The sequence below is a fragment of the Perca flavescens genome, chromosome 9 (assembly GCF_004354835.1).
Source record: "Perca flavescens isolate YP-PL-M2 chromosome 9, PFLA_1.0, whole genome shotgun sequence".
Classification (NCBI taxonomy): Eukaryota; Metazoa; Chordata; class Actinopteri; order Perciformes; family Percidae; genus Perca; species Perca flavescens.
This window is the reverse complement of record NC_041339.1, coordinates 25,841,242-25,868,953: the sequence shown is the minus strand read 5'-3', so window position 1 is coordinate 25,868,953 and position 27,712 is coordinate 25,841,242. Positions and strand designations below refer to the sequence as shown.

General features: G+C 41.4%; 1 protein-coding gene across 5 annotated transcripts in view; it reads right to left on the bottom strand.

The window, feature by feature from the left end:
* The window catches only part of nek7 (NIMA-related kinase 7), a 68,307-nt gene that overhangs the window by 16,531 nt on the left and 24,064 nt on the right, over nucleotides 1–27,712 (bottom strand). For 4 of the 5 annotated variants that reach the window (XM_028588551.1, XM_028588550.1, XM_028588554.1 and 1 more), the window contains exons 2-7: nucleotides 26,118–26,205; nucleotides 19,030–19,170; nucleotides 16,604–16,666; nucleotides 12,600–12,710; nucleotides 9,106–9,214; nucleotides 6,920–7,027 (exon numbers count right to left, since the gene is read on the bottom strand). In XM_028588551.1, coding sequence (XP_028444352.1) covers nucleotides 6,920–7,027; nucleotides 9,106–9,214; nucleotides 12,600–12,710; nucleotides 16,604–16,666; nucleotides 19,030–19,170; nucleotides 26,118–26,171 — 586 coding nt within the window. In that variant the 5' untranslated portion in view covers nucleotides 26,172–26,205. Of the gene's footprint in view, nucleotides 1–6,919; nucleotides 7,028–9,105; nucleotides 9,215–12,599; nucleotides 12,711–16,603; nucleotides 16,667–19,029; nucleotides 19,171–26,117; nucleotides 26,206–26,344; nucleotides 26,355–27,712 lie in introns of those variants that run through there. The other variant, XM_028588553.1, reaches the window with a different exon arrangement.

The following is a 27,712-nucleotide window of genomic DNA, read 5'->3' as shown; positions in this document are numbered from 1 at the left end:
AATGAAACTAGACATGGACTTTAAAGTGCATTGCCTCTGTTAATTCAAAGTAAACTGAAGTATGATTACATTTAATAAGGTTAAATATCATCATGCAGACACACATACACTAAATACAATTTACCAGTACCACAAAGTTGCATACATATGTACAGCAGACATACTCGCACACACAAAATATACATAAATCAGTTTTGATTACTGGGGCTCAGTAATGATCTGAAACAGTAGTCAGAGAGTACGCCCAGGGAGCAGCGGTGGAGCCTTAAATGTTGGCCCGTTTCTGGTTCTGGTTTGGAAATTCATGAATCCCAAACTGCCATGGAGACTGGCAGAGCTCCAGAGAATCAGACCTTCACCCAACTGGACACAGAGACCAACCACAGCTCAACATCACATCCATAACCGGCTGCAGGACGCTCTTAGCCGAGTCTGACTGGCTGCTTTTTTTCATTTGCTTTCTGTTTGCTGTGATTTCCCATATAAAAGTCGATCAAGCAAATCCTGCAGAAGTTTTATATTAATCACATATGGTTAAAGGATAGAAATTTTACCAGCCATCTAACGGTGCTGAGCAGCTCTCATTCGCATTCCACATCCTCTCAAGCAAACATGTGAATGGAGGCTGACTGAAATATGAAGATGACGGCTACACAGGCTACCTCCATCTTTAGTATCACTGCCCATGACAATGTGAGCTTGTGCTTTATATGTATAAAATAACAACATCATCTTGCATTCTCCTTGAGATCCATACAGACTATTAACCTGAAAACTGATTTGTTACGCTCAAATATATGTCTTAGATTACTAATTAAGTTCCTTATATTGCAAATGTTTAAGTGACATTAACTGAATTCCAAGTCTGATTACAATATGAGATACACGACATAACGTTGCATTGTTTTATTTTTTTCACTGTTTATAACTCTTTTCTACTTTTTCAGAAACGTTTTCAGTCCAATCAAACATGACACCAGCTCATTTTGCTTTCTTCCGTCTAGAGTTGATGGTGTACACATGACATGAAATTAGATTGTGGAGTAATTGGTGGAATTAAATCTTAAATAGTACTCAACACCACAGGCTGAAAGGGAAAACTGCTAGGCGGACCTTTTTATAGCTTTGCTGTGTGAGGTTAAATAAAAATTAAGTTGAAAAAGCTGCTGTACCTCATGTATACATTGCAAATGTAAAGGTAAAAGCTGAATTCAATTTAATGTAATAGGATTTATTTTTTCTCCTTACAGAAAAGGTTGTGTTGTGTGTTATTTTTCATGACCCAAACCATCTTGCCCCTAGCCTTTAGACAAACCGTGTGCTGAGAAACTGGTAGATAGAGATATGAGGAAGAGGGCAACTAGTAGGTGTTGATTTTACAATACGCACAAACAGCTGAAGTGAGCTGGGTAGGTGAGAACAGCTCTCAAGTGGAAAGAACTCATGAGAAAAGTCAGCTAGCAGGAAAATGGTAGAAACAAAACATAACTACACACTCACCCACAGTACTCACACACACACACACACACACACACACACACACACACACACACACACACACACACACACACACACACACACACACACACACACACACACACACACACACACACACACACTCTCTAGAGAAGCCATTCTGCACATTAATAGGTTGGTGGAAACTCAACTACTGTAATTGCAATTAATAAAACTATTACAGAGGGGGCTATTAGATTTGAAGTCTATGGGAACTGAAATTAAAGGCTAGCACTTTTAATTTTGGTGCAGATCTAATTGGGTTGAGAAAACACCCTTTCATCTTAAATGTGCGGCTTTGAATAATGAAGTGTTACCTGTCATTCCAAAACAAATCAGCATCTGACAGGGAAGAAGCAAGAGATAGCAAGTGGAAGAATAAGCAGGGGACTGCTGTTTTAATTGGTCATCAGGTTGGTATTGTCGTTCGTGTGTGTGTGTGTGTGTGTGTGTGTGTGTGTGTGTGTGTGTGTGTGTGTGTGTGTGTGTGTGTGTGTGTGTGTGTGTGTGCTATGAGGTCTCATGGTGCAGTCTGAACAAGCTCCCCTAACATTCATTATTAGTTGATTAAAAAGAATCAGCCTCTTTTATGCTAATAGTGGCGGCATAAAAAAGGCGGCAGCACTGGGCTCAGGCTCCTTCAGCATGCTAAATCAAGGGCACATTACTTATTCATGCAAATAAATTGAAAGTCATGTTGGGATTGATTTCCATTATTGTGAATGGCTGTGACAACACTGTACTCAGCAGAAACAGGGTAATCATTGTTGTATAGGAGGTGAGATGCCATCCAGTATAAAAGAACCCCACACTTCTAGCCCCCTGCTAAATGTTCTGTTAAATGAACCAAAATTGGTGATCTTTTAAATACATTTATTGATTCAGACTAGCTGCAATTTCCTTATCAACAATTTAAACCTCAAGCTTTTACAGGACCATTTATAAGACCATTTAAACACTGTGAAGCATTTCATAAGGAGAAAGCCTTCTCTAATCTGTGTTCTTAATAGTTTCTATATTTTGAACAGCAAGCAAGATTCTGCTCAAATCTCAAAGGCTATGCTTGAATTTCTCATTCAGACCCAAGGCAGGAGTTTGAAAACCTCTTCTCTATCGTGTCCTAAGAAATTAAGATGTAACAGTCTAGGCAGCAGCTCAGCCAGAAAGGACTTAATCTCATAGTCAAAAGGCATTCTTTGTATTCCCTTTTATCCCTATTATGCTTTTCTTTGTTTTCTATATGTCCTGCTAAGCTCTCACCCTCCATTTGGCTCTCTGCCCGCCCCTCTCTGTTTCACAACTTGCTTGCCTTTATAAGATAACCAAGCCTTTATATACCTGTTGAAATAGTCACTTATTTTCAACATCAGCCTCCCTGTAGTCTTTCTGCTTCCATCTTGCTCTCCCTCCTCCTCTCTTTTCCTTTTCCTCCCATTCCCCCAGTAATCATCGTTAACACCTCTCTCATTACAGGTGTTAATTGCAGGTATATTATACTACTTATTACTGCCAATTGGCTAGTCTGTCATTCCTCGAACGATTGCATCAGCTTTCCTCTTACTATCGTTCTTTTAGTCTTTTTCTCTCTAATCCAATTCTTGCCATAACCCTACGTACCCATCATCAGCACTGAAAATCAGAGTGTGTCTTTTTCATGCTTGAGTGTATTTTTGTCAGTCTTGTGTCCCCAAGGTTGGATGTGTATGTGTCACTGAGTGTTTGTCTGTTTGTATGCTGCAAATCCGTGTGAATGTGCATGAGCATCTGCCTCTGCATGTGTGTGTGCATGCATTCATGCCCATATGGATATGCACATGCGTCTCTGTGCCTTCATACATCTGTACAGGAGACAAAGAGTCTGTGTGTGCAAGAGTGAGTAAGAGACAAAAAAACTGTGTGTGTGTGTGTGTGTGTGTGTGTGTGTGTGTGTGTGTGTGTGTGTGTTGGCTGCTGAGTTGAAAGCCTGGGAGCTGACAGGCTGTATGCCTGGACCTCCATCTCATCTCCACCACCCTGCTCTTCTGTTCAGCTGGGTGGCTGGGCTCATTACAGACCCATGCAATTGCACGCACACATACATACACACACGCACACACACACACACCCCTTCCTCACGTTCTCTCTTTCTATCCCTCTCACTTTTATTTTTTCTCCTCAATTTTTCTTTCACTTCGTCATATTCTCCCCTTTTTTTCTCCCGCTCCTAACTTTGTTCTCTCTCTCTCTCTCCTTTCTTTTTTTCTCCTCTTTTTTTCCCGGCGTCACTTTGTCACATTCTCTTCTCTCACACCAGACACATTCTACCTTTCTTTGTCAACCGTTCTTCTATTTCATGTGCTCCTTTCTTTTTCTGACATACTGCTTTCTCCTCTCTCTCTCTCTCTGTCTCTCTCTCTTCACTCCGTCTTTCATTCTCCAACTTTAGTTTATTTCACACCTTCTCTCTCTCCCGTTTTCCCCCAACCTTCGTCTTTCTCTCTGACTAAAAGTCAAAGCCCCTGAGGGAGGGACATAGGGGAGTGAGAAGTGAGGACAAGTGAGATAGAGAAACAGTGGCAGGAGAGAAGGATATGTGACAAAGACAGAGAGCAGATCTGCTATTTAAAACAAACCACAAGAAATGTCAAGGGGAAAGCCAGGGACAGAGGCTGGAAGGATGACGCACTCAGAGTCCCTAGTGTCAATAGGTCATGCTAACCCAGGGACAGTACAAGATCCTCTACTGAATACATCCTCACGTAGTTTAAATATTCTTAAAAGGATACAACGTACAGTACAGGCCAAAAGTTTGGACACACCTTCTCATTCAATGTGTTTATTTTTTTCCCATGACTATTTACATTGTAGATTCTCACTGAAGGCATCAAAACTATGAATGAACACATATGGAATTATGTACTTAACAAAAAAGTGTGAAATAACTGAAAACATGTCTTATATTTTAGATTCCTCAAAGTAGCCACCATTTGCTTTTTTTGATAACTCTGCAAACCCTTGGTGTTCTCTCAATGAGCTTCATGAGGTAGTCACCTGAAATGGTTTTCACTTCACAGGTGTGCCTTTGTCAGGGTTAATTAGTGGAATTGTTTCCCTTATTAATAAAAAAGCAAAGGGTGGCTACTTTGAAAAATCTAAAATATAAGACATACTGTATATATAAAATGTACCATTACAAAATCTCATATGCATATTTCACATGCTTATCTGGGATGAGTAAATGTTAGATGATTTTGGGGCCCATGTAACTGTTCTAAATCAAAGGTATTTGTTTCACATGACTTTGCTTTGACTCTGCACTGGAAGAAATGACACTGTGATTTGTGTAGTTTCCTGAAGATTAACGAAGCCATTTTGATTACTTCAGATTAAAGAAAGTATTCCAGTTGACCCCTGTGCTTGTGGGCTGCCTATCCTCCGTCAGCCTAAAGAGGGTGCTGTGGACTCAACATTTAATGAGCAATCACAGACGCTCTTCTTCCCCCACCTAACTTTGCTGGCACTGCAGGCTGCTTTGTTGATAGGGCTACTGTTGAGCTGATCATGTGATTCACACCTTCTCAAACGACTGGGCCGCTGCTTGTACATGGGCTGAGAATAGCATGCTGTTTGCAGTAATAACAGTTTGACATAAGGATGTGAGACAGTGAGAATGACAGTGTTTATATTTGTCTATGGACTCATTTTTCTACATTTTCAAACCTCTGAGGCAGCTTAAACTGCATAGATGTTAAATAGTGTAACCATCTCCACTACAATGACCTGTGCCACATTTTACTGTGTAATAGTGGACATAAAATAGCTTATGTGCATTGCTAGTGAACTCAAAAGATTAATTTCAACACTTTTAACACAAAATACCAAGACAAAGGAAGGGAAGCCAGCTCAAAATTATCAGAATGTGTACAAAAAGGTACTGTATGCAAATTTCTGCCTGTGTCGTTTTTATTGTGTTATAGACCAGACACCTGATCCAAATTAATTTACAAGCAAACTCTTTGTTTGTACAGTACGGTTGCCAAATGAGTGTAACCAAAACTAAAATTGGGGGAATAACTTGTTAGATGTATCAGAAAGATTTGATTTTTCTTTAACCAATGACCATTACATGATTTTAGCAAGACACTAGACTATGTGTCGGCTTTGTTTATATTATTATAATGTCCAGAAACATGTTTTTGTTAGACTTAAAAAGTAGTCAGTGATTGAAAAAAACACAAATAAAATCAGCTTTAGTGCCATTTTTTACTAATGCTGTTACTAAGGATGTCCTGTCCTCAATTCTTAAGACATGTTCAAAATTGTACCTTCAACAATGTCTTAATTTAATGTCTTAACAAATTCACTCCCTCATCTGATCACATCTTTTCTACACAAAGAGGAGCACAAATGATTTTGTGATACCATATATTTGATTATTTCTGGAAAGGTTTAAGTGTTTTATGGATTCATTTCAAACATTTTCAGTTCATAACAATATATCCCTCATGCAGTCTTTTTTTTTTTTTTTTTTTTTTTTTTACTTTGCAGCATTATGCACTGTGTTGCTAAAAAACAAAAAGGTGCAGGAGTAGAGACTTTAAAAATGGGGCACAGTGATGAAGGCTTATAGGAACAGGCGGTTAACAAATTGTTCATAGGTACGCTTTTGTTTCAAACACCCCCACCCTTGAACTGAGGTAGATGTGTGTATGTGAGTCTCTGTGTGGATTTGTGTTAAACCCCATGTCTCCTGTTAAGTGAGGGAAGCTATATGTTTGGTATGTAAGTGGTACAAATGTCTATTCCTTTAGAAATCAATAATCACTTAAATGTTGTTTCACACACTTCTTGAGGTTACAGGCTTGACTCCTAAACATTTTACGTAAAAGGCCCACAGTCATTAAACACCCTATCCGTTAAAGAATGCATTTACACATGTGGTACCATTCTGTTGTACCATTCTGTTGGTCAGTTTGTACAGTCTCAGGTTTAGCACACGTATATTTCTTAAACTAAGCCAAATGTACTTTGAACAAAACAAATAATGTTATTTCCTACAGGTGACAAACACACCCATCAATGCCAACAGTAACCCTGATGGTAAAGTTGGCTGGCTTGTTTTATGGCACACAGTCACAATCAGAGCTGTGTGTCGAAGGTCTCCGCCAGTCTTCATCTCTGTTAGGTTTAAAGGTCAAGGCAACAGGAAGTGGCTAAGTGGTCTATGAAGGGGCTGGGCACAGATATGGCCAGGCAGTATGGCTACATAACACATGGCTCTGGGCTCACCATGCCTAATGAAACACATCCAACATTGATTACTGGGGACCGCTGTGTCCAAGTGTCTGTGCATTTGTGTGCTCATGAGCAAAGAGCGTGTGTTTAAGTGTATATATCCACATATGTATGGACTGTAGTAACTTACCTAGTGAGTGAGCGGCGGTTGTTTTGGAGCTGAAGAATCGTCCCAGTCCCAAGTCTCCTAGTTTCACTACTCCTGTAGCTGTGATGAATACATTGGCTGGCTTGATATCTGGAGAGGAGAGAGATTGGTTGCATATAAAAAGCTAAACTAATGTTACATAAAAATGACAATGAAACAATGCCTGTGGTACAGAGATATGATCATAAAATAAAGTGCATGTCCACTGTGATGGAGATTAATTTGGGAAAGTTTAGTTTTTGGTCTTTGCTCAGAAAACATGACTGTATAACATGCATAAATTGTATTATTGAACATTTTCACTTCAGTTAATGTGGGCGTTAGCAACCCGTTCCTTCTGCTTTTTCTAATGCAATGTTAATGTGACCTGCATCAGCCTTTGAAATGTACTACTCTAATATAATTGTAAGCGGCTTTTGAATAGGCGGCCTTTGTTAAGTGGTCATTAAAGCCCAGAGCTCAGGGTTCATTAGTGTTCCTGTGCCCTAATCAGAGTCAGCCCGACGGAAGTACACCACTTGTAGGTGTGGGTGTGTGTGTGTGTGTGTGTGTGTGTGTGTGTGTGTGTGTGTGTGTGTGTGTGTGTGTGTGTGTGTGTGTGTGTGTGTGTGTGTTCGCAGGGCTTGATTTGACGGGGCCCTACTGAAATCATGTGGGCCCATAAACACTGTGTACTCTGGTCTGTGTGTTGTTTAACACCTACACTTAAGCCTTCTATCATATGCAACAGGGTCAATCACACTGACTTAATGTTCCATTTTTATCCTCTTTTATTTTAAAGACTTAAATTGCCCGTACTGGAAGTATTGTATGATTTATTCTGTTAACTAGGAAATGTACAGGAAAGCAGTAGTATACAGCAACTTCTTTAGATTGTTGTCCAACTTTTCAGACATCCATTGGTTTCAGCCCAATTTAGTGTGCTATTCAAATTTACTGGGAGACTTGAAACCTTGAGACAGATAAGCGAACAGCATCTTCATTTTTTGTCCAAGTTTTGCTGCTGTTGTATGGTAATGCAGTTGCGAGCAAGGACTGTTTAGGTAACTCTCCCTGTTTTTGGTACATTTATGACAACACCTCATTTTAGTCTTTTAGTCATTTAGTCTTTTGTTTAGGCAAAACATCCACTCGACAATGAGACCAGTCCCAGATGAGTTGCAGAAGAAGTCTCATGAGTGTGTGTGTGTGTGTGTGTGTGTGTGTGTGTGTGTGTGTGTGTGTGTGTGTGTGTGTGTGTGGGGGGGGGGTGTCAATGCACACCTCATCTGGGGTGTCTCAAACAACATTAAACATGCATTATTTTTATTGGTATGATTGGACAATATGCCACTCCGTATTAAGGACGCTTTAACTCTTACGTCTCTGCACAGCACAACAGAAATGACTAAAATTGACAAAAAATGTCAACGACAAATTGTTGCCCAGGGTCGGTGACTGCAATAGAGTTCAGCCTTTTCAAAGTAATTTAAAGTCTCTGCAAGGTAATTTTCACACCATATTGAGACATATTTTTGTTTTTTTAAGGGCTAATGTAAGAGTTTGTAATTGGTCACATGCTTTATTTACATAATGAATCACATCTCTCTTTGGTTTGCTCAAACTTTATTTTCTAGAAAGAAAAAATAACCAGTTTAAAAGTAACCACTGTTTTTATGCTACCGTTTATCCTGGTAATATGTCACATTAGTAGAAGGTGTGAAAAGATCTGTGAGCAGCATTTGTATGTCAAGTCTCTCCAACTAGTATGCACATTCCATTAGTACTCTAAAACAATTTTTAACCATTCATGGTTGCTTAATTTATAAGCACAAACTTATCCAGGTTAAACAATAAACAAATAAGAAAATGTTTTCTTTATATTGGGCAGGGTTGGTAATGTTGGCATTCACCGGTAAGCAAACACCTAATATTATCATACCCAAAGTTTAAAACAAACAGGACTACTGTTAGCTACGTCGCAACATCGCGCATTGAGCTCAGGGTTGTACACAGGAGGGTTAGAGTACGCGCCGTGGGGCGGGGAGGCATTTCATTGGTTCTTTCCAAGCGGACCGCGACAGTGATTTGTCGCCGTTTTTACAGGATTACAGCAGCTACAGATGACATGCATGTATGTGTGTATGTATGTGTGTGTGCGTGTGTGTGTGTGTGTGTGTCAACACTACCTCTGTGCATCACTCTCCGGGAGTGCATGTGTTCGAGAGCACTGCACAGTTGGACAAAGTATTTCCACACTGTTCTCTCTGGGATGAGCCTCCTCTGCTTCTTAAAGTGCTGTAAAATAAATAGAAGCACACACACAAGACACACACATACCAAATCAGAAAATCTAAGCAACATTAGCATACCTGAAAGAAGGAACAAATAAAATATTTTAATAGGAGTGGGAAAAGGTCTTGTGTGGCACGGAATACAATTTTTACATGTTAGCAAAGTGTTTATGTCGGTGTGTGTTTATACAGCATCGATCCCCAGCCCCCAGCTCTGACTCCACTGCTAATGGAACCCAGACCACTCTCCTCTCGGTTTGTCCCTTGCCTAACCAAGCTTCGTCTCATTTTCTCTATGGCCTTCAATGGAAAGCACATGCATTCTCAGGAACAGAGAAAAGAAATTTGTGGTACCTTCCAAAACTCTCCCATCTGGCACACAGCTCTTTTGTTAGGTACAGCTCTCAGTGGCACAGTGGCTCCAGTTGTTTTTGATTTATTTATTCATTTTGGAGGGCTGAGTGAGTCGTTCGGGATCATCAAGAGAGTGGTCCATATCCAAAGAAGCCACAATAACGGCAGAGATTCAAATTAGGCATAATGGCTTATTGATTGACAATGACAATTATCAGCAAGTGAGGATAGAAACTCATCCTCAAACAGCACCCGGTACGACTAAGAAGTAGTAAAAAGTCTGGCTACCAGCAGGATTTTATGGGGTGTTCTCATGGTTCCAAGAAGGGAAGCCTGGACTAGCCAGCTTGGATGAGAGTCCTGCACATGACAATTACAATTTAAGAGCAACAGTACAATAGTAATAAAATTCCCAAGATATGGCCCTTTTCCTACTTCCTACCCCCCTACATCCGGCGGCCTTGCTCCGACCACACCCATCTTTGAACTCCGACTTCATTTTGACCTCAACCTCAAACTTCTGACAGTTAAAAAAAGACATGACTAGCTTCAACAAATTTACAACCGTGCAAGTAACTTTATTGTATTTTAAGGTATATCTGTGTGACTGTATGCATGTATTTTCAAGAATCATGGCGATACAACTACTGCTAAGCATCTTCAGTGCATGTATTATTGTTATCTCTTAATGAGGCCAATATGACACTACATTAGCAAAGTGTATATCTGCTTTAGAAAGAGATCAAGCTGTCGTCTTTAGTGTGGTCAGGGGTCAAGGAAGAGAAAGGACAGGACTGTTAGAATTACTGGTCCATAGCCCTAGTAAACAATGTGAGAGAAAGCAAGAGAGACAGACAGAATGAGAGAAAAAGAGATAAAGAGGGAGTTGGATGGGGAGACAGCAAATAGTGGAACAATGGAAGAAAGTAAACGACAGGTTGTAGGTAATCGTAAGATACAGAAAATTAAGAAATGGTATCAGAGAAAGAGAGGGATAAAGAAAGATAGATATGTAGAGAGAGAGGGATAGACCTTGGCCTACATCCAAACAAAGCCTTAGTGAGAAGCCATTCTTCCCTTGCCCTCCTATTTCCATATCAGAGGACTGTTTGATGTCAATGGGGGAGCACATAGACACCCACCAACACCACCACCCTCCCATGCCTTTAACAGCAAACACTGCACATGCAATATTCTGTAAGTGCATGCAAATCAAGGACCATTTGATTTCATTTGAATTCTGAGATGGTCAGAGAGAGAGTAATAGAGAATGAGGGAGGGAGAAAAAAAGGAGGAGAGACAGCGTTGAGGACGAGAAATCAAAAAGAATGAAAAATGTTAAATTCATGCATCGGGGGGTGTTCTGTTTTACATATGGCACACTGTTCAAATGTGTTTACTTCACATTACGGCCCAAGGAGGGGAGGCTAATCCATGGCACGCACCTCTGGACTGCCACATTAGAAAAACAAATCTTTTAGAACTGTGAAGGAGACAAATGGTGAGGAGGAGAGGCATGTATTTGTGTACATGACTGTATATTGTCAGCAGCCATAAGGAGAGGACAGTCTGAATGCTCCCAGCATCCTCGGTAGCTTAGCTAAGATAGCTGCGACGCTCAGAGGTTTGTTATCTTACCTCTTCAGGCTGCCATGATGCGTCTTTGTAAAAGTGCATCTCTGAACATTTGCCTGAGTGCATGTTTCTTGGCAAGGTTGGGTCTGCACATACTTTGCTTACACAGTATACCATATGTATGTATTCAGTGTGTGTGTGTGAGTGTGAGCTGAGCCTGCCATGTTCACTCTTGTACCGCTAATCCTCGCCTCTCCTAATTTGCTGTGTTGAACTGTGCGGATGTGGAGCTGCTGAGTATGACTGCAAACAGCTTGTCGAGCTGTGCTGATACAACGTTGCGGCATCATTTATGCATGGAAGAAGACCAGTTTTTTTTTTTTTTTACATGCACACCACTAATTTGCTATACTGGCAGGTTTTAATAATAACTGGGGGTTTGGTCTAACTCAGAGATGAATAACATGGTGAGCCTGGGATATAATCGCTACCACTTTTGAACAACCCGGTTCCTTCTGCTCCAATTTCAACAACATCCCCCCACAAAAACCTTGTTGATCTAGGTTTAAGACATGGTCAACTCAAAACATCCATGTGGCTCAAACCCACACATTATGTAATTTATTCTAATATACATTTGCTTATATTTGACTCAATGTTGATTTTATTGGTTAGAACCATTGAAATGATTACATCTCTCTGAGCGAGATCTAGCCAGAATGAAAAGCTGGGCCAGAATGTGGCCAGTATTAAGGGGGAAAAAAACATGAGGAAAAAACACAATTAAAACTTCAAGTTTCCCAAAGTTCTTTATTACATTATTACCACAAATGACAGCTTTTGTGGCAAGTACCTCAACTTAAGAATTAATATGTAAAAGATATGCGGTATGAACGTAAGATTAAAGGCAGATAAGTTATGCTCAGTATTTGTTGTTTGTATTTGTTCATACCCCCTACATACAATACATGCTGGAACTTTATGACCATTAATCATTGTTCGATTCTTTACAACTTCCCTTTCACAGCCTACACGGACTGCTAGGACTAAATGGGGTTGCAAAAGGCCTTACATTAGTTGGTTTTTGGTTTCAGTATGAAATGGGTGATTCAGATTGATGAAGTGTCCAGGTCAAAATCCCGTAACAACCACCAACCACAAACCACAGACTTCCTTCAGTTATTAAAAGGCCACATCAGCAGTTTGTTGCTTTCGTGACAGCATTGCTTATGACACCAAATGTGTGATATGGTGTTGGACTGGTTATTTTGTCAGGTATTAAATATACCAGAATTGCCCCTTGGAATAACAAGACACTGGATTTTTGGTATATCTGATAAACCAAGACAGTTGAGTCTGAATGCTCCTGTGTCTGAGTGTTACTTGAAGTATTTCATGACCACATGATCAAATCAACTGTACTTCCAGCAGTGGGTGTGCTGTTGTGGAGAGTTCCTTACCTTGATCATACGTGAGAGGTCCCCTGCATCCGCTAGCTCTAGCACAATGTTCAGCTCATTGTCCTCAATAAAAGACGCATGGTACTTTATCACATTGGGGTGGTTCAATTGCTGTGGGAGAAAAAAAAAAAAAAAAAACGACATGTCATGGAGAAGGAAAAGCAGAAAACATGCAGGTGACACTCGTCACATCAAGGGCTTCCATGGTCACACTACCTAATCAGAGTGAAAATCATTCACTGTAGAAGCTACAGACAGTAGCATCTTCGTGCGAACGGGTTACACAATTTATATCAAAACAACCTTATCAGCTGATAAATAACAGAAGTTTGTGTCATAAGTTGTGTGCTTTCATCACCAATTAAAACAGTGAAATTCATGTTTGGAATCCATATTTATTAAGTGTGGACCTAATGAGACGGTTTTGTCCTCCAGTGTGACACGTCACAACAACCCTTCTGCCTGCGATATCACACACACACACACACACACACGCGAACGCACGCCTGACAGGCCGACATGGCTGGCAGTCAGAAAAACAAGCATCCCAGGCTCATCTCTGGCTGCGATTCCTTCCTGTTGGTTGGTCAATAAAGCAGGAACAGCATTCCCTGTAGTAAACAAAAAGTCTCTATCCATCCAGAGCAAGAATAGACAAGGGGGAGGGAGAGAGGCGCAATGAAGGGGAAGAAACAAATGACACAGTGACACAGACAAGCAAAAGAATGATGGAGACAGGGCGGGGTGATAGGGAAAGAGAACAAAGGTGAGGAAGGAGAAAAAAAAAAGAGCAAGATAGGAATCAGGTGAGCATAGTTAGAGAAAGGGGGAAGGGAAAGATGGTGATATGTGGAGAGCTGGAGACATGGAGCTGTGTGGCATGGCAATGTCGAGGGGGGGGGCGTGTGTGTGTGAGCAGACAGAGCAGTGTGACACACGTCCTCCACTCGGCTCTGCTTTGCTTTCTCTGCTGTGATTAAAGAAATGTTCATGCTCCGGATGATCCCGAGGAGAGGGAGAGCACAGTACAGTACACTGCGCAACACTACACTCTCCACTCCGTCTCTGCATCCCTCCACAATGCCCTTTCTCATTCGTTCTCTCTTTCCCTTCCTCATGTCTCCATCTTTTCTTTCTCCCTCTCCTGTCCTCTCTTGCCAGATGTATTTTTGGCTCAGAGTGGCAGATCTGCACAGCTCCACACTGTAGCCAGAGAGTGATGACAAGCACCCCCCCCCGCCCACCCCAACCCACTCCTCATCCACAACTTGACATCCTCAGGCGGAGGATGCAGAGAAATAAAGAGATATGTTCACATGCAGATGTTTATGTTAATGATGAATGCAATGCAACAATCATTCATTGGGAAATATCACATAGTTCTGCATGATTATGTAATTACACATGCTCGCCGAGACCCACCAGTGTGTGTAATTACTTAATCATGCAATGTGATATATTTGGTAAGCTGGTGATGTGTTTCAAAGAAGAACAAGATACTGAGTAATGCAATCTGATGGTACAACATTAACCATGATAAGAAATTAGGTTGCAGTGTATTTATAAATGGAATTAAATAGATCCAAGTGTCCTTCAGCTGCGAAAGTTTAAGTAAAAACGGCTTCTAATGTCCATCACCAGCAGAAATTAATGCCTTGTGTTGCACGACATATTGATATTTATCACTTCACTGAACAAGAAAATTAGTAGATATGCAATGTTGGGTTGTTTGTCCATTAGAGAAGAAACTAAATAGGTACTAAACTTGCAAAATAAATGTATTGCTCTTAGAGAGATCTAAAGATAAAACTGAATTTATTTATTTTTATATATATATATATATATATATATATATATATATATATATATATATATATATATATATATATATATATATATATAAGCATCCAAGAGCACCATGTCATGGGACCTTTAATTAACCGCCCATACATATACACACATACATATACATACATACACACACGTGTGTGTGTGTGTGTGTGTGTGTGTGTGTGTGTGTGTGTGTGTGTGTGTGTGTGTGTGTGTGTGTGTGTGTGTGTGTGTGTGTGTGTGTGTCAGGTTAAATGAAGCTGGTTTCTGCCAGTTCTCCGTCTTGTCAGTAAACCTCTGGTATAATCTAATCAGAAGCAAAACCCAGACATGCAAGCACACACCACGCATTGTTGCGAAAACTCAAAACACAGAGACGCAAACACAGACATAATTACAGCTTTTCACTGCTGATTAGGGCAGGTCATTGGTCTTCAGAATATAATCCAGGCTTGATTGTAACCCACAAGCGAGTGGAATTTCAAAAATGGAGATACTAGCAGTGATCAGGCTATTTCTGCAACCAACATTCTTATCAGCGAGGATTTAGACAAAGGGGCAGAGTGAGATTCTGAAGTTGAAATCCTCACGCCAGAATGGGAAAATACAGATGAATGGGCAGACAAACACAGACAGACAGACAAACAAACAAATAGGCAGCCCGTTGAAAGGCCATGACTCTCTGTGTGTGTGTGTGTGTGTGTGTGTGTGTGTGTGTGTGTGTGTGTGTGTGTGTGTGTGTTCATGCGCCAGTATGTGTGTCATTCCAGTGTGCCTCTCATTATTCTGATTTGGCTGTGTCTCCTGTTGGCCTGTCTAGTAGGGGATAAGGCAGAAGGACTGTCTCTCTCTCACACTCAGCCCTTTATTATCAGGCTGGCTGGGCAGTGCAGAGCCAGGCATAACTTCCATGTTCACTAGCAATCAGCTTAGAGGATGAAAAGAAGAAAACAAAAAGCTCTGAGGGGGGAAGACGAGCAAGTAGAGGGGAAAGGAGGAGGAAGGGATGGATGGAACGACATAGCAACTGGGTGAATGAGACAGACAAGACAGGAACAAGCAGAAGGTAAAGGGTACAGAAAAAGGGTTACGAGGATCCATGTAATGAGAGAATTAAAGCAAATGCCTAAAGGAAATGAGAAAGGTAGTCACCTGGCAGTGTGACATTTAACCCTGCCCTGACTCCTATTAGGAGGTCAGAGACACAGATCCAGGCGAACCCCGCTGTCTCGTGCCGTCAAGTCAGCGATCTCTGCTACTCAGATTACAGCTCTCTACAGGGTTTCGCCTGCATCTGAGTATTGTTGTCTTTGATTGTCCCAAAGAGCCCCTGGAGCTTCACTGATGTGTTTGAGTGGTACAAACTAATTGGTTTGTTTTCTTTCCCTGTGTATGTGTGAGCATGCGTATGTGCACAAACTGCCTGTAGTGCACATGCATGCGCAGAAAGGCTTCATATATGGAGGGAAACGCCATCAGGAATGCATGAATGCACACACAATCAAACCACAAACACACACAACTTTGACATGCATCTAGGATCTTGCAGACAGGGGGAGATATTGAAGTAGTCATTAGTTGTTCATTAGTATTTTAGAGCAACCCAGCTGACACGTTTATGGTAGCTTGATAAATGAAACAACTTCATTGGGGGGGAAAAAGTAAAGCAAGAACAGGAAAGGGAGGAGGCAAAACATCAAGAGACAAGTGCTGATGCACTGTTGCCCAGCTCTGAACATTATAAAAAAAAAAACACAATAGTTTTGGCATTTAAAAAAAGAGTCAATGTGAGCCTGGAGGGATGTTACACTGGTGCACACACACACACACACACACACACACACACACACACACACACACACACACACACACACACACACACACACACACACACACACACACACACACACACACACACACACACACACACACACACACACACACAATCATTCACATTTTCACTTGTGTGCACAAATACTCAAACACCCCTCTGCATTCATAACCATGCAAGGAAGCGCACGCACACACGTGCATATGCCCACACATCAACACATAAAATCCAAGCCGTCTGGTGCAGATCAATTGTTTTCCTGTGGTGGAAGGTCTCAGCTGAGGCACCTTAAGAGAACAGAGCGCAGAGCATGACGCCGTCTCCCTCTTCTCTGGTCCTTTACCTTAAGGAGATCTATCTCTTTGATGCAATCTTGCCGAGCTTTGGCATCCATCAAGTCGAATATCTATCAAGAGATCAAAGAGGGGGGGAGAGGAGAGAGAGAGAGAGAGAGAGAGAGAGAGAGAGAGAGAGAGAGAGAGAGAGAGAGAGTGTTATGACATATTCAAGAATTTGTAAGATAGAGAGATGTAGAGAAGATAAGGGAAAAAAAACACAAAACAGAAACATGTTGCTGTTATCTAGAGGGTGGCGTTGGAGTGACTACAGGTGTTTCACATTGGAGTAACACGCACAGATCCCTGTGTAAGGTGTGTGTGAGGTGTGTGTATGTGTATGCTTAACCATAATAACATTATATCCTCCTGGCGGTGTGTGTATAGTCAGTGAATACCGAATGTATTGTATGTGCATGAACCCGTGTGTGTGCACATTCCCCAAGATAACGGAGTCATATTGTGAAGGTAAATTAGCCTACACAGCACCTTTTTTTTTTTTTTTTTTTTTTAAAGTGACAAAATTAAAAATCTGTAGCCGTGTTTCCATTCACACATTTTGAAGTATTGCATTATAAAAATCTGAAAGAAAATGGCAAAATTCAATAATAATTTCTTAATTGCGCAAAAAGCTTAATACGTTCGCTTGGGGTGGTTTTTGCCTTTGTAGAAAAAGAGTTGATGCACTAAATGGGACTTGGAAACGCCTTCGCCAAATAAGTTAGGATATAGCGAACATTTAACTCACATGAATGATCAGCTGTTTCCGCTGTTGCCCACTTCCCGGATATTCCCATAGCGTCTTTGTGTCTGGACAGCATGAAACACGGCTGATACTAGCTGAGATGACCCAACAATTAAAACTTGCCCAACTGAATTAAATACCTTCCCATTTTCTCTTGTTTAGATGGCCAAGGTGACTTTTTTTGTTTCCAGTTAGCAACCTCTACTTCTTTTACTCTGTTTACTGCCGGATTACAGCCACAGGTACTTCAGACTAAACTACACTGTAGCCTAGTTTATTCATTATTCCAAACCAGTTGATAGAAACATGCCAAATTTGCATTTCTTGATTATGACGTTTCAAAGGTTTGCTTAAAATTCGCTTGACAATTGAATGGAAACACAACTTGTTACTCTTTTCTTGCATCTTTTTGTAATTTATTTCTGATCTATCATGCTTTGTTGAGTTTATCAAGTTTAATCAAGAATACCAGTGTGTGGGTTCATGACTTTCTACTACAGTAGAATGAAGGTGAGAGCCCAGTGCTTTATTGCCCATAAGTGCAGTGTTGGGGAGTAACGGAATACATGTAACGGCGTTACGTATTCAGAATACAAATTATGAGTAACTGTATTCCGTTACAGTTACAATTTAAATAGTTGGTATTTAGAATACAGTTACATTGTTGAAATCAATGGATTACCTGACGATACTTCTCTGTTTCACGAGTTTATTCACTCTAAATAAAAGGCAACTCTATCGCATTTTCCAGAAGCCCCAATGTGAAATCAAAAAAATTAGCTCCGTGATCAGTCACAATGGAGTCGGAACCGGCACGACAGAGCCAGGGCAGGAATAAGTTTCTATCTTGGAAATTCAAACAGCATTTCACATTAAAGAAAGAACAGGGAGAATGAAATACAGCTAACTGTGCCGTGCAGCCTCTGCTTGCCAGCAACCAGCCTTCTTTCAGCTCCAAATTACTCCACCTCCAACCTGAAGAAGCATCTTAAAGTAAGTTATTTTTTTAATTAGCCAAAGGTAGTCGTCTGCTGTAGTTTTACTGGTCACCTTGCTATTTTAACATAGACGTGGGACTTTCCATTCTCCTAGGTGCTGATGTACTAGCTCCAGAGCCGTTTAAAGACTGACTAGCCCCGTTTGACATGCTAACTAACGTTAGCTAAAATTAGCTTGTGATAGCTTAGACCGCGGTTAGATTTTTGTAGTATGCAGTTCGGGACTACCAATACAATAATCTATCTGCTTGTTCAGGTACACATTCAGCCAGTTGGAATGAAAAGAACACACCATTATAGGCCTGTTTAGTAAGCTGGATGGGATGGTCGCATTCCTACACTTATAAAACGCAATTCAATGTAGAAGTAATCCTGAAGTAATCCAAGTATTCAGAATACGTTACTCAGATTGAGTAACGTAACGGAATACGTTACAAATTACATTTGTGGGCATGTATTCTGTATTCTGTATTGAAATACGTTTTGAAAGTATCCTTCCCAACACTGCATAAGTGTGAGTATATTTGGTTGTCTGTGTTTTTCTGGTGACAAAACGTGTCAGGTTACCCTTTCAAGAGGACAAAAAAAAAAAAAAAAAAGCAAGAGGCAAGAATAGTTCAACATCTCACTGGCTGAATATACTGGCTGCACATGGTATCCAAAGTGATGCGTATTACTGTGTGCGTCTTACCTTGACTTTCTTCAGGGCCATTGACGTGTTGTCTAACAGGTACCTTGCCCTGTACACCTCACTGAACTGGCCCCGTCCAATCTTCTTCTCAATCTGGAAGTTTGCCAGCGAGTTATGGCCCATGTCTGGTTGCAATGGTTTCTGAAAGAAATAAGCAACTTTATTAGCAGTTATGCACACACAACACGCACGCACGCACTCACGCACGCACGCACGAACGCACGCATAAATAAAACATCCTATTACATCAAATGCAGGCCCCTCATCATTCCGCCTAAGTTGTTTAAGTTCACAGGAATCCAATCTTCCTTCCTTTGTCTGCCAAGTTCTATCACTGACAGTCTGGCACTGGGCCACAGACTACAGGACTCGCCTCTCCTCGCCACACGATAGGCTGCGGAGGCTGAGACACTCAACTCACCTTCCACAATAATAAAAAAAATAAAATAACACTCAAAAATAAACCAGAATGAGCCCCTTGGATATGATGTGTGAAAAAAAGCACAGAGCAGGCTGCATGACCTTTCCAGCCTTTTGGTAAACTTGTACAAGGCGTCGGCAGGAGCAAACAGAAGGTGACAGATATCTGAATGCCACATGTCACCAGCACTTCTGCCAACGTGGCCGTGGGAGCAGCTTGGGGGCAAGCAACTTGGGACAGAAGGAAAAAGACAAAGAGGTCGAGAAAGTCACAAATGAATCTCCCAAGCATTAAAACACACAAGAAGGGAGTGCCATCATACTCATGGTAACTCTGTCAAACTGCTTCACTTACGTATAGCAGTTTGACAGAGTTCCCATCAGACCGGAAGCCAACCAAAATACTATAAAAAAGGGAAACAAGTTTAGCTGTGTGGTTAGAAGGGCAACAACTAGTGATTATTTTACAACTGACCACAACTTGACTGATGACTACTTTTTAAAATAATCAACTTAACGTTTAGTCTGTAAAATGTTAGAAAATTGTGAAATTGGCCATTACACTTTCAAATGTCCATGGTGACATCTTCCAATTGCTTGTTTGGTCCAGTCAATAGTCTTTAAGGCAAAAATATTCAATTATATATAGCAGAGAAAAGCAGCACATTTTTGTTTTTCTGACAGCTGAATAAATTAACTGATTGTTTCAGCATCAGTATTTAACCAGAAGATCATGCCACATACTTTATTTAATACAGCAAAAACCTATATATTTAATGTTGACAACAGTCAAGTGGAGTGATGTCATCAATCATTTAATTGTCTGTATGCTGACAAAACCAACCCAAGACTGAATAGTAACAAATACAAAGACACTTACACAAAACTCCAAACAGGATTGTTCATGGAGGTATAAGGCTGGGTCAACCAATTTAAGCATTTCATTGTTTTTTAAAGTTTAAAGTTGACAGCCAAAGGAAGAGGCGTGAGCCAATTAGATGCCCTGTCCAATTAACACTTAACACCGTCGAGGTGTGTGCATTTTTCAGCATGACACCACCATCATCCCGAGCTGTCTGAGAGTCACAGTGACAGAGAGCATGATGCACTTACAGGAACTTAAAAAATAATAATAATAATGCTTTGCAAATAGCTACCACTGAATGCTGTATAAACGGAAACGTATTGTTCCAGTGTCAACTTTACATATGCTATAAACTTGCATGAAAGAGAGGCAAAATGCAAACCTACACAAAGATCTACAAGGTATGTCACATTGTAAGTGTTGCCATATTGTGCAATGACTTGTCATAATGGTGACAGAAGCATTTGTGCAAGGATAAATGATGGACAGTTTGAGGTGTATATATTCAGAGAGAGCGAGAGAAAAAGAGAGTGAGAGATGGGGGCGGGGCAGAGGACAAGAGGGCATTGCTTTCATTCGCTGCGTGGTAGCTTGACAAATGTTAGCATGAGCCTCTAAAGCGCTGTGACAACCGCCTGCTGAGAGCACAGTCTTGCTAATGTGTCCTGGCATGCCAGCCCCCTAATCACACATTTACATATGCAATGACCTACATTTGCATGTCAGATCGCACACTGTCCGGCATGATTAACAGTGGGCACCTCCCTGTGTGGAGTCGCCCTGGGTGGCAGCAGAGGCCGTGCGAGGGCGGAAGAGAGGGCTGGAGGGAGGGCGGCTTTTTTGGCAGCCAAGGGGCCGGGCTGCCAGGCAGGATTATGTCAGCCAGCGGCCCCGGCATTAGACACTTCATTAGAGCTAATCTGTTTAGCAGTGGGCAGTGTATGTAAACTTCACAGGCCATTTGCGGCACCTCTTCGCCCCCTGGCCTGGCCTTCAAAGGGCAGCCAGGCCAAAGCTGAGTGACAGGCCGTCTCATCTGCCGCACACGGGTGTCACACAATCAGGAGCTCCCAGCTGAAACACAAGGCCCCGACAAACATAAAGGGAAGTCACAGAGGAATGACCCTGAATGATGCAGGGGTCAGTGTCTGAACCAAACTGGAAGGAGACGGTTTTACAGACTACTGCGTGTAAGGGTCTAAACTAGATTCTTCACGTGTATGTTAAATAAGATGGAAGAGCACAAAGATGAAGGGTTGACTAGTGGACCTTTCAGAAGAACAGTGTATCTATTTTATCGGAATGGGTAAAACATGGCACAAATGCTGCCAAGGGTACACATTTGATTCTTTCTTGGGGTTTTCCATTTAAAGAAGAAGAAAAATAATTCAGAAGGCTTGAAAACAAAGCTGCATATTAACCTTAAAATCAACGAATCACTTTTTTACATTTATCCATCACAAACTTCTCATATCAGTGTTAAGGCATAAACAATAAAAAGGAACACAAATCCTCTAACACCGGCCAAGTCATTTAAAAATTGGTAAATTATGTTAGTCTTGGCGCAGTAGTCGGTGTTTCTGGTGTTAGCTGGTGGTCAGGCACACACCGATTATTTAATTTGCCCACTACCCCCACCATAATTTTGCTTTTATAAAAAAAATAAAACCCATTTAGTTAATTTTCGTGTATCAGCACCCCTAAATAAGTTATAGAAGTCGGACGAAGGATGCTACAATTATAAACTGAAAGTGACTGCTCCGTACAGCAGCAGCAGCAGTAGTAGTGGTGGTAGATGGCGGGGGATTTGGTGTCAAATCAAAAAGCAAAAACACCTATTTGGCAATATTTAATGGAGAACCTGATAACATTAATGAGGCAACCTGTAAACTGTAAACCCTGCCGGCCGCCGTGCAGCCAGAACGCAGTACAGCTGCGCCAACTACGCAGCAGAAGCTCGACCGGACAGGCCAGAGATCTGTAAGCGCCACTAACAAATATCTTTTCTTGTCAAATGTCCGGTGTCACAAGTTTATTAACTGGTGGGAAAATTTCCTCACCTTGTCTTCTATAAATAAAGGCTGAGACAAAGAAAAAAGTAGTGACAGACCCTTTGATTATTGGTCTCTTTCTAAATTCTGATCTTCAGAATACAGATGTTCTTCATGTTTTTCTTGAATTGTATGTGCCACATTTCTGTGGTGTGATTATACTATTTTCACTCACATCATTCTGGTTGGTGATGGGGACAAGCTGCAGGGGATGGGGATAAGTGGCAGGCAGCCGTGCAAGGCATTATGGGTAACGTCTGTGAGGGACAGCGTATCTTGGGTATAAAGGTGACACACAACTGCCATGGGCAACTCACTAGCAGGGGGATTGAAAGAGAGAGAGAGAGAGAGAGAGAGAGAGAGAGAGAGAGAGAGAGAGAGAGAGAGAGAGAGAGAGAGAGAGAGAGAGAGAGAGAGAGAGAGAGACAGCGGGAGAGCAGACAGACAGCTCATCGAAGGAAGTGTGATACGGGCTGCCCAATAATGACACCATTGCCAAACACAACTGACAAGACACATGGAGAGTGGAAGAGGGAATGCGGAAGACAGGGACAGGGAGAGAGAGAGAGAGAGAGAGAGAGAGAGAGAGAGAGAGAGGGGGGGGGAAAGACAAGCAGCAGAGGGGCGAGGGTGTGATGTGACAGCCCAGCAGAGCCAACGGCTGCTACAGAAAGGCCAGCGGCGGCAGAGAGGTGCTGTATCCCATGGAGAGAGACAGAGAGGGATGCAGCAACAGAGAGAGAAACTCAGGGCACGTCCACACTAAGCCGACTAAATTTAAAAACACACCTCTCCATTTTGGCACACTGAACCAGCCTTTTACACACTGTAAAATCTCTGTGAGGCTGTGGCTGCGTATTTTGGTGTGGATGGGGAAAATAACATTAGCCAACAGTATAAGAAATGAGAGGAAATGAGAGAAAAGAAGAAAAATGACATGCAAGGGTCCCAGACATGAAGCGGGGTTGATGTAGGTCGGTCGGTCGGTGCCTTAATGCCACCAGAGCACCCTGTGATCACTCATTCTAAACCTTAATATAGCTGATCCAGGTAAATACATTTTTAGTATTTATTTTGTCAGACTAGTTTAGTATGGACAGGGATCTCCACAAAACAACCACAAACTCTTGAGTGGACACAAATGGTTTTCTCGTCATGTAAACACTGTTTTCCAAAATTAGTAATGTGGATGTTTCCAAGAGAGACACGGAGGGATACAAGGAGAGACGGAGACAGCAACTGGCAGGCAGGGAGCCCCACTCCCACCCCCCACCAGTCACCTGCCCCCTTGTGCACGGCACCATGCAATATTTCTCAGCCAACCGCCAGGATTCACCCCAAAGGTGCTTATCGTTCTTCTCCTATCAATCTGCTCCACAACCGCACTGCCTTGTCTCAGCGCTTACAGACAGATCCGTGACTGTCAAACTCTGCAGTGACGATCAAAATCTGATGTGAGGGGGCCTCCTCACCAACCCTCCCACTCACTCAAAGAGCAAATGCGCCATTAAAAATGCACATCTTACCAGCTCATCTCGTTTACCTAATGCATATGCATCATACCTCCGGGACCAAGAGAAATGATATTGCAAGCGATACTGAATATCCTTCATCACATATACAATTCAGATTTCTTCAGGGAGGAGGCAGCCGTGCTGCCAAGCAGACTGAACCTTGGGAAAGTGTGAAACAGAAACAGGACTTGTTGAAAGACACCCATCTGGATGCTGCTTAGACAGCCATCTACATACTCTAACGGACTCTCTCTCCCCATCTCCCACTAAATGTGAAATCAGTTCAGCGTCTTCTGTGAGAGTGAAAAAACATGACGCAACATAGAAGGTTCCCTGTGCTACCAATAACCTAAGCACAAAAAGTGGGCCTGGAATTAACACTGATGTAAACTGCTAGAAATAGGCTGAAAAAAAGAGAAATCATTAAGCCTGAACAATAACACACAATCAACTGTTGGGAGATCAGTAGAATATCTAGTGTGTGTGTGTGTGTGTGTGTGTGTGTGGGGTGGGGGGGTGTTGCCTAAGTGAATAGAATCATTAGAGCTTTTATCAGACTTTCTTCTGTGTGCAACCCAATTATCCTTAATTTTGCAATTACAAATCTTAGAATAAATTAACCCCCTTGGCAATTCCAGTGTTAATGTTGCAGTGCCCTTGCATACGCAAGAAAAACAACAACTGAGAGTGCAGGCCTATTTTTAGTTTTGTTTTTTCTCCAAAATAAATCCACATTTTCTCTGGGGCATATGGATGATCCTCTTTGTTTAAAGTCTATTCAATAGTTATGGAGGCAAAAACATCCTTCTGGAAAGAAATCAATGGACCTGATGTTGGAGGGCGGTATTAAAATCCGACAATGACCAGATCTGCACAGAGCAAACCTGAGTTGTATCGAACCAAGAGAGGCGTGCAGGGAGGCCAGGCTCTGCCAGCCTCCAGAGCTCTGATCAATAGAAACAACTCAACATTCATCCACTGCTGTCTATCTCACTCACACACACACACACACACACACACACACACACACACACACACACACACACACACACACACACACACACACACACACACACACACACACACACACACACACACACACACACACACACACACACACACACACACACACACACACACACACACACACACACACACACACACACACACGGGCTACAGCGGTCTGAAGGATGCGCTGACTGAAAGGGACAACTTGACTGAAGCAGGGAAATTATAGTAATATAGAGTATTAACAGTTCAAATTGTGAAGTAGGTAGGATACTATGTTTGCAATGAACGGATGAGTGGGTTATAACATCATAAATTATCGAATATGTCCCCTTTCGAATAAATCTGCAGGGAAACAATTTGTGATGCCACAATCCTTTTATCCTAATTATTATTTAACAAAATCACTCACTATATGATAGAATGTGACATGATGGTAACACATGATATACTGAAATAGAAACCCTTAGCAACAGGGTGGTATAACCTTTTATCATGGTGCAGTTCCTAAAAAATAAATTGAAAAAACTCTTCATAGATAATTTGACCCGATTGTGACTTTAAAAAATCCAGATACTTCATCATATTGATTCAACAATCCTGTGACTCTAATACTGCCATCTGCGAGACCTGCAAGACCTGAAACGTTGCCGACAATGGCCCAAAACCACCAGAGACTGAGTAGGAGACTGATTATAATTCGGTAGTGCTATCGATGTGGAGGCAAATGAAAGATTAAGCCTTAAGCTTTCATTTGTCCCCACATAGATAGCACTACCGAACAACCAGTCCTCATCACTATAATATTGTGCTGGCCTTAACCAATGTAACCTGTGTATGTTTACTCACTATGTGCAATTCCTATATTCAAACTTTGCATTTATTTATTTATTATGCGTAACTAATTTATTATGGGGAATGTGCAATACTTTCCTATATCAGGGCCTGTGCAAATTTGCTTGGCCTAAAGCACATTGTTGTCTTGTTGTAAATTGTTATGTACTTACTGTCTATTCATGTTTGGTGCATGTGTTTGTATGCAGCGGTTGTCAGCACTTATCTTTGCCCAAAACAAATTTCCTTTGGGACAATAAAGTTTATCTTATCTTATAAAAAGGTATGATAAAATACCTTTTATGCAGCTGACAATTTTTATCATCTCACTTTATGTCATCCTACCTCACCACCCAAGTTAGCCGATTGGCTTGTGCTCATGTGTGTGGAGTTTACCTGGGGTTGAAAGACTGGCACGGCTGCATGCTGTCCTTGTGGCTGCATGTCCATATCCACGGTGTTAGGAGCTTGATCCGTTCCACCTCTGAGAACAACAAACACACAAAATAGAACTTCAGGTTAGCCAACTCAACATCATCAGACAAAAAACACTCAGCAGCAGTCACTTCCTTTAAAAAAATATCTAAATTTTACAACAACATTTCACAACCGAAAATAATAACCTCAACTGGACAACTGTTCTCAGTTGTTCAGCACTAAACTATTGAGTGCTGGTTGCAGCCAGAGTGTCCAGTTTCAGCAGAACTGGATCCCACGTCATGCCTGTGGATTCGACACTCTGTCTGGGTCCCTCTCAAGTTGCAGCATGACAGAGCTACAGCAGGCAGTGATATGAATCTGAACAAAGTAAAGATAATGCCACTCTGTATTTCCTTGGCATTCCTCCAAAAAACCTTTCATGGGAATTACTGGTTATACCAGCATTTTACGCAGTTCCAATTAATTTTCTGTTTTCTAAAAGAAATATAGGTCACACAGAGGTGAGTGTGTTGGGTATGGGTGTTTGCCACGGTGCTGTATAATTGCATGTTCTGGCATGTAAGCAAACTAATTGCATAAGATTCTCCACCACCAGTTGCTTGGCCTATCACCGCATTTAAAACAGACAGTGCCATAATATGAATGTTACCGGATATAATAATTTACACAAATCTTGAAAAGTATGATACAAAACATATATTATTCACCAATGCATCCAGAGTCTCCTCTCCACTCATGCATGTGGGATGAACTCTGAATTTAACAGATGCTCTTGGATCATTTCTGTGCACGTTGTCTGTAATGCACAGACTATCGTTGCATATTCTAACAATTAAGACCAATTTACTCATAACTTACACACGATGCAATGGATGCATAACACTATGTGTCATGCACAAGTAAAATACATATGTGAGATGAGGTGTTTGCAAGTATTCAACATACAACGTTAAGTTAAGGAAATGCGTGCCCACATATTTGCTGTGATGTTTGAATGTGTGTGCACATGCAGGCATTCACATGCATCTGCACACAGGCTGGGTGAAAGCATTAACAAGCAGAAGCTGAGACAGAGGCAGATAAAAAAAAATCCAGACTTTACAATAGTCAGTAAGGGGGGGGGGGGGATGACCAAGACTAGTACAATATGGGGTATCTACATCTAGACTGTAGTGTAGGGATTCATGATTCTGCCACTATCTCTTTGCAAGGTCTTATTTACAGGAATACTGTACATACATGCAAACACAAATGGACAAAGACATTAAAGTTCTACACAAATCTAAAAAGGGACACAAAATATTTCACAGTGGGACATTTGCATGTTTTTTTCCACTAGAGTGAAGGCCGTCTGTCTGCGGATCTGTCAGTCTGTCATTTGTGTCTTACTAACTATCTCTGGTCTCTGTCGCCTCAAACCTCCCTGGCCAATAAAAAAAAATAAAACCCTGGTACAATGGAGAGGAGAATAGCACAGAGAAGCTGTCTCTCCCCTGATGTTGTCAGTCCCATTCACTAAAGGTTAATAATGCTAATTAGACATCTGCAAT